The 11,913-nt window shown below is 44.3% G+C and overlaps 1 protein-coding gene across 1 annotated transcript in view; it reads left to right on the top strand.

Annotated features, from left to right (window-relative positions):
* Window positions 1-4,907: 4,907 nt before the first annotated feature.
* LOC109878090 (integrin alpha-10) overlaps window positions 4,908-11,913 on the top strand; it is a 46,139-nt gene continuing 39,133 nt past the window's right edge. Inside the window, exon 1 of the mRNA XM_031837634.1 lies at window positions 4,908-5,845. Within this exon, the coding sequence (XP_031693494.1) occupies window positions 5,794-5,845 (52 nt within the window). The 5' untranslated portion in view covers window positions 4,908-5,793. The remainder of the gene's footprint in view (window positions 5,846-11,913) is intronic.

The raw sequence follows: 11,913 nt of genomic DNA, 5'->3' as shown, positions 1-11,913 counted from the left end.
GGCAAACTTCGGTTGCACAAGTTTATCTCTAACAGCAAGGAAGTTATAGCCACAATTTCCAAGGAAGAACGTGCCAAGGGTGCCAAAGACCTGGATATGGCTCTGGGTGAACCACACATGGAGAGAGCGCTTGGTGTACTGTGGTGTGTCGCATCAGATGAGTTCCAGTTTAGAGTAGTTGTCAAGGAACGCCCACTCACAAGAAGAGGAGTGTTGTCTACAGTAGCCTCTGTATATGATCCGCTTGGGTTTGTGGCACCCTTTGTCCTGGTGGGGAAGCAGATCTTGCAGCGGATGTGTCATGACAAAATGGACTGGGATGACCCCCTTCCAGATGACCTACATTCCCAGTGGGAATTCTGGCTCCAAGGTCTACAAAACTTGTCTGAAGTAAGGATTCAACGAAGCTACTTGCCATCAAGTTTCAAGGAGGTGCAGAGTTATGAGCTCCATCACTTCTCCGACGCTAGTACCTCAGGTTATGGAGAGTGCTCATACCTCAGAACAATCAGCACCGCAGGAGAAGGGGTTATGGGGAAGTCGAGAGTCGCCCCCTCCAAGGTTACGACCATACCACGACTGGAACTTTCAGCAGCGGTGGTTGCTGTTCGAAGAAGTGACATGCTCAAAAAGGAGCTAGAGATACAAGGTCTACAGGAATACTTCTGGACAGACTCGAAGGTAGTTCTTGGCTACATTAACAATGAAGCCAGAAGATTCCACGTCTTTGTAGCTAACCGTATTCAACACATTAAGCAAAGCACAGATCCCGGACAATGGAGATATGTGACCTCTGAAGAGAATCCTGCGGATCATGCTTCCAGAGGTCTCACATCAGAACAGCTCATGGCTTCCAACTGGTTCACAGGTCCAGACTTTCTTTGGCATGAAGAACTTCCCAAAGGACAAGTCAAGGGGGAAGAGTTCTCAGACAATGATCCAGAGCTGAAATCCCTGGTCCATGATACCCAAGCAAAGGAAGAAAGATCATTACTAGACCCCCTTCATAAGTTCTCAGACTGGGCAAGAGTGGTAAAAGCTATTGCCAGGCTCAAACGACGTGTCAAGGAAGCCATAGGCTTAAAATTGAGGTCCAGTGAAGCTACAAGCATAGAAGAAAGGAGAGAGGCAGAGCTCACCATTATAAAGATGGTTCAAGAAGCAGCCTTCTCCCATGAGATACACAACCTTAGGCACCAGAAAGACATCAAGACCAAAGATAAAGCAAGCAAGTTGCATAAATTGAGTCCATTTCTGGATGAGCAAGGTATCCTCAGGGTGGGAGGTCGTTTGGCTCATGCAACTCTTCATTCCCATGTGAAGCATCCTGCAATCCTGCCAAGAGATAGCCACTTGTCAGTGCTGCTCGTCAAGCACTATCATGAAAGAGTACGACACCAAGGACGTGGAATGACGATCAATGAGCTGCGATCCAACGGTATATGGATCCTAGGATGCAGCAATGCAGTTTCCTCTCACATCTACAAATGTGTGAAATGCAGGAAATTCAGAAGATGTACAGAAGGGCAAAGGATGGCAGATCTTCTGAAGGAACGCATGGAGACCGCGCCTCCCTTCACATACTGCGGGATGGACTGCTTTGGACCTTTCTATGCCAAGGACGGAAGAAGAGAGTTAAAGCGTTATGGGCTCCTACTCACTTGCATGGGCTCCCGAGCAGTTCACATTGAAATGCTTGACGACTTAACCACCGACGCTTTTATCAATTCCCTGCGTTCATTCATTGCCAGAACCTCTCACGCCAAATCACATCTTAACTATGAAGTCCACAGTTATCTTACCGCCACCTGGACAGTTCATCAAGGAAGATCTTTATCTCCGCAAGAGATGGCGCAGAGTACAATTCTTAGCCAATGAATTCTGGACAAGGTGGAAGAAAGAGTACCTCCTAAACCTCCAACACAGACAGAAATGGAGTAAAGACAGAAGAAACGCAAGGATTAATGACATTGTCATTTTGCAAGATGATACTGCACCACGCAACCAGTGGAAATTGGCAAAGGTTACAGAAGTGTACCCGGGACAGGATGGCCGGGTGAGAAGATTTAAGTTACTGATCAGCGACTCAACCCTAGATGAGAGAGGTAAACGCATCACCAAACCCACCTATCTGGAGAGGCCCATCCATAAGACAGTCACCCTCCTGGAAGCCGATCAAGAAACCTGCAGACCCCTTTCACAGAAATCACTGGTGATTGGTGGGAGTGTAACTGACAGTTAGACTTACAGGTTATGTCGATGTCTTTTGATTGAATTGTTTACGTGTCCGCTGTGCGGGGGAAATTATAATAAAAGCGGAACTACGTAGCTAATACTGTTGTAACGGGGATCCTTATTGTAGCAACACACTTTTGGAGGGAAGGCAATCCTGTGCTGCGTTAGCTAAGTTTTCATGTCATCGGGTGTAGTTCATAAAGGTTGAAGAGTGTATGTTAGGATGAAGTGTGAATTCATGCCAGGAATAATAAGTGTGAAGTTTGATTTCCTCCCTTCTGTAATAAGCAGCCAATGAGGTATTTTTTCCTTTATTCATGTGTTTAATCTGAACCCGTTATAACGCCGGTTAAACTGTTATGTATGTAAGCACTTCAGAGTTACACCAAGCTAATAAGTCACTCGTAAGATAAGGTTGTAAGAGTGTGCTTAACTGTATTTTTCATTTACTTTATAGTTCTCACGGAAGGTGATAATTCTGACTAAAACTACAGAATAAAGCCGCCAGTTAAAATCAAGGAACGGTTGTGCTCGTGGTTACTGAAGGGAGCTATAACTACAGTAGTTTGAATTTGATATACCTCACAACTAGAGTAGGATGAAGTTGATTTACCTAACAACTAGAGTAGGATGAAATTGATCTACCTAACAACTACAGTAGGATGAAGTTAATCTACCTAACCACTAGAGTAGGATGAAGTTGATCTATCTAACAACAAGAGTAGGATGACGTTGATCTTCCTAAAAACTAGAGTAGGATCAAGTTGATCTACCTGACAACAACAGTAGTTTGAATTTGATCTACCTAACAACTAGAGTAAGTTGAAGTTGATCTACCTAGCAACTACAGTAGGATGAAGTTGATCTACTTAACAACTACAGTAGAATGATGTTTATCTACCTAACAACTAGAGTAGGATGAAGTTGATCTACCTAACAACTACAGTAGGATGAAGTTGATCTACCTAACAACTAGAGTAAGTTGAAGTTGATCTACCTAGCAACTACAGTAGGATGAAGGTGATCTACCTAACAACTAGAGTAGAATGATGTTTATCTACCTAACAACTACAGTAGGATGAAGTTGATCCACCAACAACTACAGTAGGATGAAGTTGATCTACCTAATAACTACAGTAGGATGAAATTGCACTAAACACAGATTTGTGATCTGCCATATGGTAGAGTTAGGATTTGGGGAGGATAAACTGATCCTAGACCTGGGCAGCTTCTACTACTGTAGGAACCACTTGGTTTACAGAGTTGATTTATGAGAAAAAACAAAGATGCTTGGTTACCACCAACCACACCACAGAAGACACAAACAACAGTAGAAGTTGCCCTTAGTCACAGATGTAGGATCAGCTTACCCTCACCAAATCCTATCTTTAGCTATAAGGGGAAAATGCTAATCTGGCCTTAGACCAGTGTGAGGGCTCAACATTCACTCTAGTCCCAGAATTAGGAACGCTATTAGAGAACAGCGACATCCACTAGTGCAACAGTTGTACTGTCGTATTAAAGGGGCTCTGCCTATGTATCCAACAGTTGTACTGTCGTATTAAAGGGGCTCTGCCTATGTATCCAACAGTTGTACTGTCGTATTAAAGGGGCTCTGCCTATGCATCCAACAGTTGTACTGTCGTATTAAAGGGGCTCTGCCTATGTATCCAACAGTTGTACTGTCGTATTAAAGGGGCTCTGCCTATGTATCCAACAGTTGTACTGTCGTATTAAAGGGGCTCTGCCTATGTATCCAACAGTTGTACTGTCGTATTAAAGGGGCTCTGCCTATGTATCCAACAGTTGTACTGTCGTATTAAAGGGGCTCTGCCTATGTATCCAACAGTTGTACTGTCGTATTAAAGGGGCTCTGCCTATGTATCCAACAGTTGTACTGTCGTATTAAAGGGGCTCTGCCTATGTATCCAACAGTTGTACTGTCGTATTAAAGGGGCTCTGCCTATGTATCCAACAGTTCCACCTGCAGAGGCCTTCATGTCTTTGTCCGTAGCTGTAACGGAATACAATTCCATAAACGAAAAATTGAATTTCACAAACCATGAGGATCAAGGAATTTGATATCTGAGTAAAGCACTTTTAAGTGTGAACAGGTGTGTCAAACCTAGAGTGTATCTCAATAGTCTAACGAATTGGCTAGCTGACCCACAGCATTTGGAAGACTGAATTAATGACGCACCGGCGCAATCCTGTGGATCTTGAGTGAACTACATCCACAACTCTCAACCAGGTGACCAGAGACCACTAGGTGGCCTCAGAGAGCTTTAAAGTGGAGACCACTTTAAAGTGGTCTCCAGTACTGATTCAACACTGTATATAGACTGATTCAACACTGTATATAGACACAATATGACATTTGAAACGTTTTTATTATTTTGGAACTTCTGTGAGTGTAATGTTTACTGTTGATTTTTTTATTGTTTATTTCACTTTTGTTTATTATCTATTTCACTTGTTTTGGCAATGTAAACATATGTTTCCCATACCAATAAAGCCCTTAAATTAAATTGAGAGAAAGAAAGAGACAGATATATAATTGAGAGAGAGAGAAAAAAAATGAATTGAGAGAAAGAGAGAGAGAAAGTCGTTTGGGGTTTTCAAAATGCGAACCAGGCGCGCGCTGAGAGAGAAATCGAGTTGAGGGACGCGCGAGGGAAGGAAGGTCTCCTCGCGCTGGAATAAAAGCGCTATTGATTGTTGCTTTGGAGTAAAACTCCACTATTCAGAGAGGGATACAATCGCTATAAATGAGGGAAAACGACGAAAAAGATGGATATAACCAACCAGAAGTGTGAAAATTGAAACAGAAAAGTTGTCAAGAAAACCCAACTGTTTGGTTGAAAGATGAATATGGGTACTTTTTTCAGAATTTTTGGAGCGTCGAGCCAGGAGGAACATTCAGCAATAGAAAAGTAGACTATCTGACTGATAGTTAGGCCTATGGGTTTTTCTTTATTGGAAGCAATTAAACATGCATTTGAGAATCTGTTACGCTTTAGTGAAGGTTTAACGACAGTAAATTTGACTTTTCTTCGGGACAGGTGTTGGTTTTGAGCTTGAATCAGTTGTTGAGTTGTTTTTGACTAGTTGTTTAGACGTTTGAGGTGTTAGTTGCGCACAGGTTAAAGTAATAATTTATGGCACATATTCCAGCCCCAAAATATTTAGATAGTTTAGGCTACTGTTTGTCAAAAATAAAATAAACCTAGAACAACCTCTGTTTAATTCATTAAAAAGCTGTCAACATATCGTTAAACCTGATAGTGGTTACAGCAACAGACAATAACTAAGTAGTCTGTTTTTCCCTGAATAATATATGAAGCAGGGTTGTCGGAAGCAACACAACACGGTTACATTACAACGCGCCCAAGCTATACCAGTGGAACTGTGTTTTTACGGTTTTCACGGATCCATGGGGAACACATCGAGTTGAAAGACTCGTGCCGGAGCACTGAATTTAAACCAACTCTAGGGAAATTAAAGACCAAGTCCGGAACAGAAAGAGAGAGAACACGAAGCCCTTCCATCCTTTACAACATGGAGCTGCACAAATACCTGCTACTCCTCAAGTTCATAGTTCTCCTCAAAGGTACGTTTGGAACCAGTGTGAGTTGTCACGTTGTCTATCATCTCAACCTTTCTAGAGCTGTTTTTCTTCTCACGAATACCTTTAAATCCTTGACCCCGACCATGACCCTTTACAAAGTCACTTCAATGACAGCATTTTGAAAGTTTAAGTAGCCTATACATGTTCATGAAAATTAGGCATTTTCTAGTTCGAGATTCATCAGTGAATTCGTTATCCCAATGGCATTGTAGGACCGACAACCTCTGCAGAGAAGTCTCTGGAACTTTATGGCACAGCCAGCTAATGCACCTACAGTACATCATAGGTCCTAGAACATAAACACAGATCCTGTAAACCAGTTGAAAGACCTCTATAACCACTACAGTGTGCAGGGTCATTCTCTATGCTGAGACTTGGCCCAGCTATTTACTGTGTAGGCATACAGCTGTTTCCCTGGTTCCCCCCTGCTGCTACTCCCCTGTCCAATTGTATGATTTGTATTTATTTTATTTCACCTTCATTTAACCAGGTAGGCAAGTTGAGAACAAGTTCTCATTTACAATTGCGACCTGGCCAAGATAAAGCAAAGCAGTTCGACAGATACAACGACACAGAGTTACACAGAATGGTGTCGTCTGCGTAGAGGTGGATCAGAGACTCACCAGCAGCAAGAGCGACCTCATTGATGTATACAGAGAAGAGAGTCGGTCCAAGAATTGAACCCTGTGGCACCCCCATAGAGACTGCCAGAGGTCCGGACAGCAGACCCTCTGATTTGACACACTGAACTCTATCAGAGAAGTAGTTGGTGAACCAGGCGAGGCAATCATTTGAGAAACCAAGGCTGTCGAGTCTGCCGATGAGGATGTTGTGATTGACAGAGTCGAAAGCCTTGGCCAGATCAATGAATACGGCTGCACAGTAATGTTTCTTATCGATGGTGGTTAAGATATCGTTTAGGACCTTGAGCGTGGCTGAGGTGCACCGATGACCAGCTCTGAAACCAGATTGCATTGCAGAGAAGGTATGGTGAGATTCGAAATGGTCAGTAATCTGTTTGTTGACTTGGCTTTCGAAGACCTTAGAAAGGCATGGTAGGATAGATATAGGTCTGTAGCAGTTTGGGTCAAGAGTGTCCCCCCCTTTGAAGAGGGGGATGACCGCAGCTGCTTTCCAATCTTTGGGAATCTCAGACGACACGAAAGAGAGGTTGAACAGGCTAGTAATAGGGGTGGCAACAATTTCGGCAGATAATTTTAGAAAGAAAGGGTCCAGATTGTCTAGCCCGGCTGATTTGTAGGGGTCCAGATTTTGCAGCTCTTTCAGAACATCAGCTGAACGGATTTGGGAGAAGGAGAAATGGGGAAGGCTTGGGCGAGTTGCTGTTGGGGGTGCAGTGCTGTTGACCGGGGTAGGAGTAGCCAGGTGGAAAGCATGGCCAGCCGTAGAAAAATGCTTATTGAAATTCTCAATTATGGTGGATTTATCAGTGGTGACAGTGTTTCCTATCTTCAGTGCAGTGGGCAGCTGGGAGGAGGTGTTCTTATTCTCCATGGACTTTACAGTGTCCCAGAACTTTTTTGAGTTAGTGTTGCAGGAAGCAAATTTCTGCTTGAAAAAGCTAGCCTTGGCTTTTCTAACTGCCTGTGTATAATGGTTTCTAGCTTCCCTGAACAGCTGCATATCACGGGGGCTGTTCGATGCTAATGCAGAACGCCATAGGATGTTTTTGTGTTGGTTAAGGGCAGTCAGGTCTGGGGAGAACCAAGGGCTATATCTGTTCCTGGTTCTAAATTTCTTGAATGGGGCATGTTTATTTAAGATGGTTAGGAAGGCATTTTAAAAAAATATCCAGGCATCCTCTACTGACGGGATGAGATCAATATCCTTCCAGGATACCCCGGCCAGGTCGATTAGAAAGGCCTGCTCGCTGAAGTGTTTCAGGGAGCGTTTTACAGTGATGAGTGGAGGTTGTTTGACCGCTGACCCATTACGGATGCAGGCAATGAGGCAGTGATCGCTGAGATCTTGGTTGAAGACAGCAGAGATGTATTTAGAGGGCAAGTTGGTTAGGATGATATCTATGAGGGTGCCTGTGTTTAAGGCTTTGGGGAGGTACCTGGTAGGTTCATTGATAATGCATATCACCATATCACTGCAGAATCCCACTTCTGCCACCAATGTAGTGATTAAGGTGGCACACGGGCACCCTCATAGATATCATCCTAACCAACTTGCCCTCTAAATACACCTCTGCTGTCTTCATTATATGGTAATCAGGTTACCTACTGGAGCTCCCTCAGTGGACTCACTCCTTATCTTCAAACAACCAAGAATAATGAATAATGTGTTATATTTATACACAATGTGGCTTTTCTCCAGGTTTCAAAGCTCAAAGAACTTGAAGTTTAAGTGATTCACCTAAACAACTGCAGGCATTATTCTCTAAGGTACAAAGTCTGAGGCAGGGATATTTAGAAAGCTACATATAGCCTCCCTGTAGGCCTACATCATGTGAGAGATAATGCCCAGCCACTGCCATGGGGTCTAGACCTTTATGGCACAAGAGGTTTTCCACTTTCACCTCTAACCACAGGGTTACTGGTTCAAACCCCATTTTGACTGCCACCTTAATCACTACATTGGTGGCAGAAGTGGGATTCTGCAGTCTGGCCTTTTTTGCCCTCCTGCGAGGTTTAACTGTACAGTATGGTAATTAACTTACATAACTTCCTCAATGTGTAGGGCTATCTTCTTTCCTGCTGGTTGCTGGATCAAACCCCACCCCCTCCCCTGAATTGCTACACTGGTGCCAGTGGGAGGGTTAGACCTAAATTCTATCAGTAATATCCATCTCTCCCAACCCCTGCATGTTACCTGTACCATAACACACCTCACTCACTGACTCCTGTTAGACGGCAGGAGAGGAGAGAAAATACTATTATAGTTTCACCAGGAAGGAGTGTTGACACAGTCGATAAGCAGGGAGTAAATTGCTACGTTACTGTGCAGTGAGTGGCCATGAAAGGAATGAAGATATGGTATTATTAGACAGGGCAGAATCACGGTAATCTATTGCAAGGCATGATACAGTAAAGCTAGACCCTGTAAGATTTCTCCATCCCACTCTAGTAGAGCATGTTGAGCTCCATGATGATCCTGGACTGTTCAGAAGTATGTCCACAGTGTATAACACTGTAATAACTAGGCAGTAGACATCTTACTTAAAGGTGGGGTGTTTAGAAGTAGCTTTTTGGATCTATGAATCCATACACTGAGTGTACAAAACATTAAGAACACCAGCTCTTTCCATGATAGACTGACCAGGTGAATCCAGGTGAAAGTTATGATCCCTTATTGATTTCACCTGTTAAATCCACTTCAATCAGTGCAGATGAAGGGGAGGCAGGTTAAAAAATGATTTTTAGGCCTTGAGACAATTGAGACATGGATTGTGTATGTGTGCCATTCAGAGGGTGAGTGGGCAAGACAAAAGATTTAAGTGCCTTTGAACAGGGTATGGTGGTAGGTGCCAGGCACACCGGTTTGAGTGTCAAGAACTGCAATGATGCTGGGTTTTTCACACTCAACAGTTTCCTGTGTGTATCAAGAATGTTCCACCACCCAAAGGACATCGAGCCAATTTGACACAACTGTGGGAAGCATTGGAGTCAACATGGCCAGCATCCCTGTGGAACACTTTCGACACCTTGTCCCGATGAATTGAGGCTGTTCTGAGGGAAAAGGGGGGGGCAACTCAATATTAGGAAGGTGTTCCTAATGTTTTGTACACTCAGTGTTATTTATAAACCTGGTTTACCTGTTCTGTATAGGATCCCTGTATGATGTCAAACATGATCTGAGTGAGACCATGTACCAGTCCAGCACAACACAACACTGCTGTCTGTTCAGGCCATGTACCAGTCCAGCACAACACAACACTGCTGTCTTTTCAGGCCATGTACCAGTCCAGAACAACACAACACTGCTGTCTGTTCAGGCCATGTACCAGTCCAGCACAACACAACACTGCTGTCTGTTCAGGCCATGTACCAGTCCAGCACAACACAACACTGCTGTCTGTTCAGGCCATGTACCAGTCCAGCACAACACAACACTGCTGTCTGTTCAGGCCATGTACCAGTCCAGCACAACACAACACTGCTGTCTGTTCAGGCCATGTACCAGTCCAGCACAACACAACACTGCTGTCTGTTCAGGCCATGTACCAGTCCAGCACAACACAACACTGCTGTCTGTTCAGGCCATGTACCAGTCCAGTACAACACCATACTGCTATCTGTTCAGGCCACGTCTGTCTCCTCCTGCTGATCCTCAGGAATGAATGAGGAAGGAATGCATTGAAGTCACCGTAGTCAGACGCTGTATGTGGTTAGTCTGTACTACACTTCATTACCTGTTTGAGACATGCATGTATTGACTGTGTGTGTGTGATGTTGATGGTTTGAGCAGGCCTCCCCAGTGTGGTAACCAGGCATACCAGTACTGTTAGCTGCTCTGTTATGCTTTACTGAGATGTAGAACACAGGTGTGTGTATGGGGGGATAGCTGGGGAATTCCTTCTCTTCTCTCTCTCTCTCCTCTCTCCAGTCCTTCTCCTACACAATATATGCTCTCCCAATCTCTCTCTCTCCTCTCCTATCCTCTTCCCAGTCATTCTCTTCTTCCAAGTCCTTCTCCTACACAATCTCTCTTCTCCCAGTCTCTCTCTCTCCTCTCCTATCCTCTCCCCAGTCCTTCTCCTACACAATCTCTCTGTCTCTCTCTTCTCTCTCCTCTACCAATTACTTCCCAGTCCTTGTCCTGCACACTTTCTCTTTTCCCAATGTCTCTTTCTGTTTCTCTCATTGGTCCCTCTCTCTCTCCTCTTCCCAGTCCTTCTCCTACACACTTTCTCTTCTCCCAATGTCTTTCTGTTTCTCTCATTGGTCCCTCTCTCTCTCCTCTCCTATCCCCTTCCCAGTCCTTCTCCTACACACTTTCTCTTCTCCCAATGTCTCTTTCTGTTTCTCTCATTGGTCCCTCTCTCTCTCCTCTCCTATCCCCTTCCCAGTCCTTCTCCTACATACTTTCTCTTCTCCCAATGTCTCTTTCTGTTTCTCTCATTGGTCCCTCTCTCTTTCCCTCCCTCTTGCTGTCCATTATGTCTTTTTCTGTTTCTCTCATTGGTCCCTCTCTCTCTCCTCTTCCCAGTCCTTCTCCTACACACTTTCTCTTCTCCCAATGTCTCTTTCTGTTTCTCCCATTGGTCCCTCTCTCTTTCCCTCCCTCTGGCTGTCCATGATGTCTCTTTCTGTTTCTCTCATTGGTCCCTCTCTCTTTCCCTCCCTCTGGCTGTCCATTATGTCTCTTTCCTTCTCTGTCTTCCTTTCCCACTCCCACTCTCTTCCACCCCCATACCGCACTAGGGACAGATAGAGATGGGAACAGAACATGATGTAGGTGAGTCAGAGAGCAAGAGAAATGGAGCGGGGGAGAAGGGGGGGGGTAGAGCGAGAAGCCTTGTAATTCAATGAATACTAGAGAAACAGCGAGGCAGACACCTACTGTGGTCATCATAGCACGGACTACCAGAGACGACCAAAGTATAAGCCAAGAGGCCACTGCAGACATGTGAAGACAACAAGAGATGAAGAGGAGAGCAGATAAAGAAGTGGACAAAATAAAATGATGGGAGTGAGTGGTAGAAAGATTGGTAGATAGTTTAAAGTAGAAAACGTGTGTGTGTGGGTGAGAGAGAGAAGCTGTGATAGAGAGACAGTGGTCCATTTGAAATGCCATAAATCAGAGCCACATGTAGTCTCCATACTTAACACACGTCTGTGGTCAGGCTGCCATTCATCTGTAACACACGTAACACTGTGCTGTCAAATCCACTGACCTGTCATCCCCGAATACATACATCATTCAGTAGCAGTACACACAAATGCACACACACACACACATAGCAGCAAGAGCATTGCGAGCCGATAGTGTGGTTGAATAGAGAGAGGAATCTGAATCTAGACGGGGTTTGGCTGCATAAATGTTTACAGTCAGTTGTCATGATGATCCATGGTCAGACAGGC

This window comes from Oncorhynchus kisutch, linkage group LG2 (genome assembly GCF_002021735.2).
Source record: "Oncorhynchus kisutch isolate 150728-3 linkage group LG2, Okis_V2, whole genome shotgun sequence".
Lineage (NCBI taxonomy): Eukaryota > Metazoa > Chordata > Actinopteri > Salmoniformes > Salmonidae > Oncorhynchus > Oncorhynchus kisutch.
The sequence above is the reverse complement of the archived record's forward strand: the minus strand, read 5'-3'. Positions and strand labels throughout refer to the sequence as shown.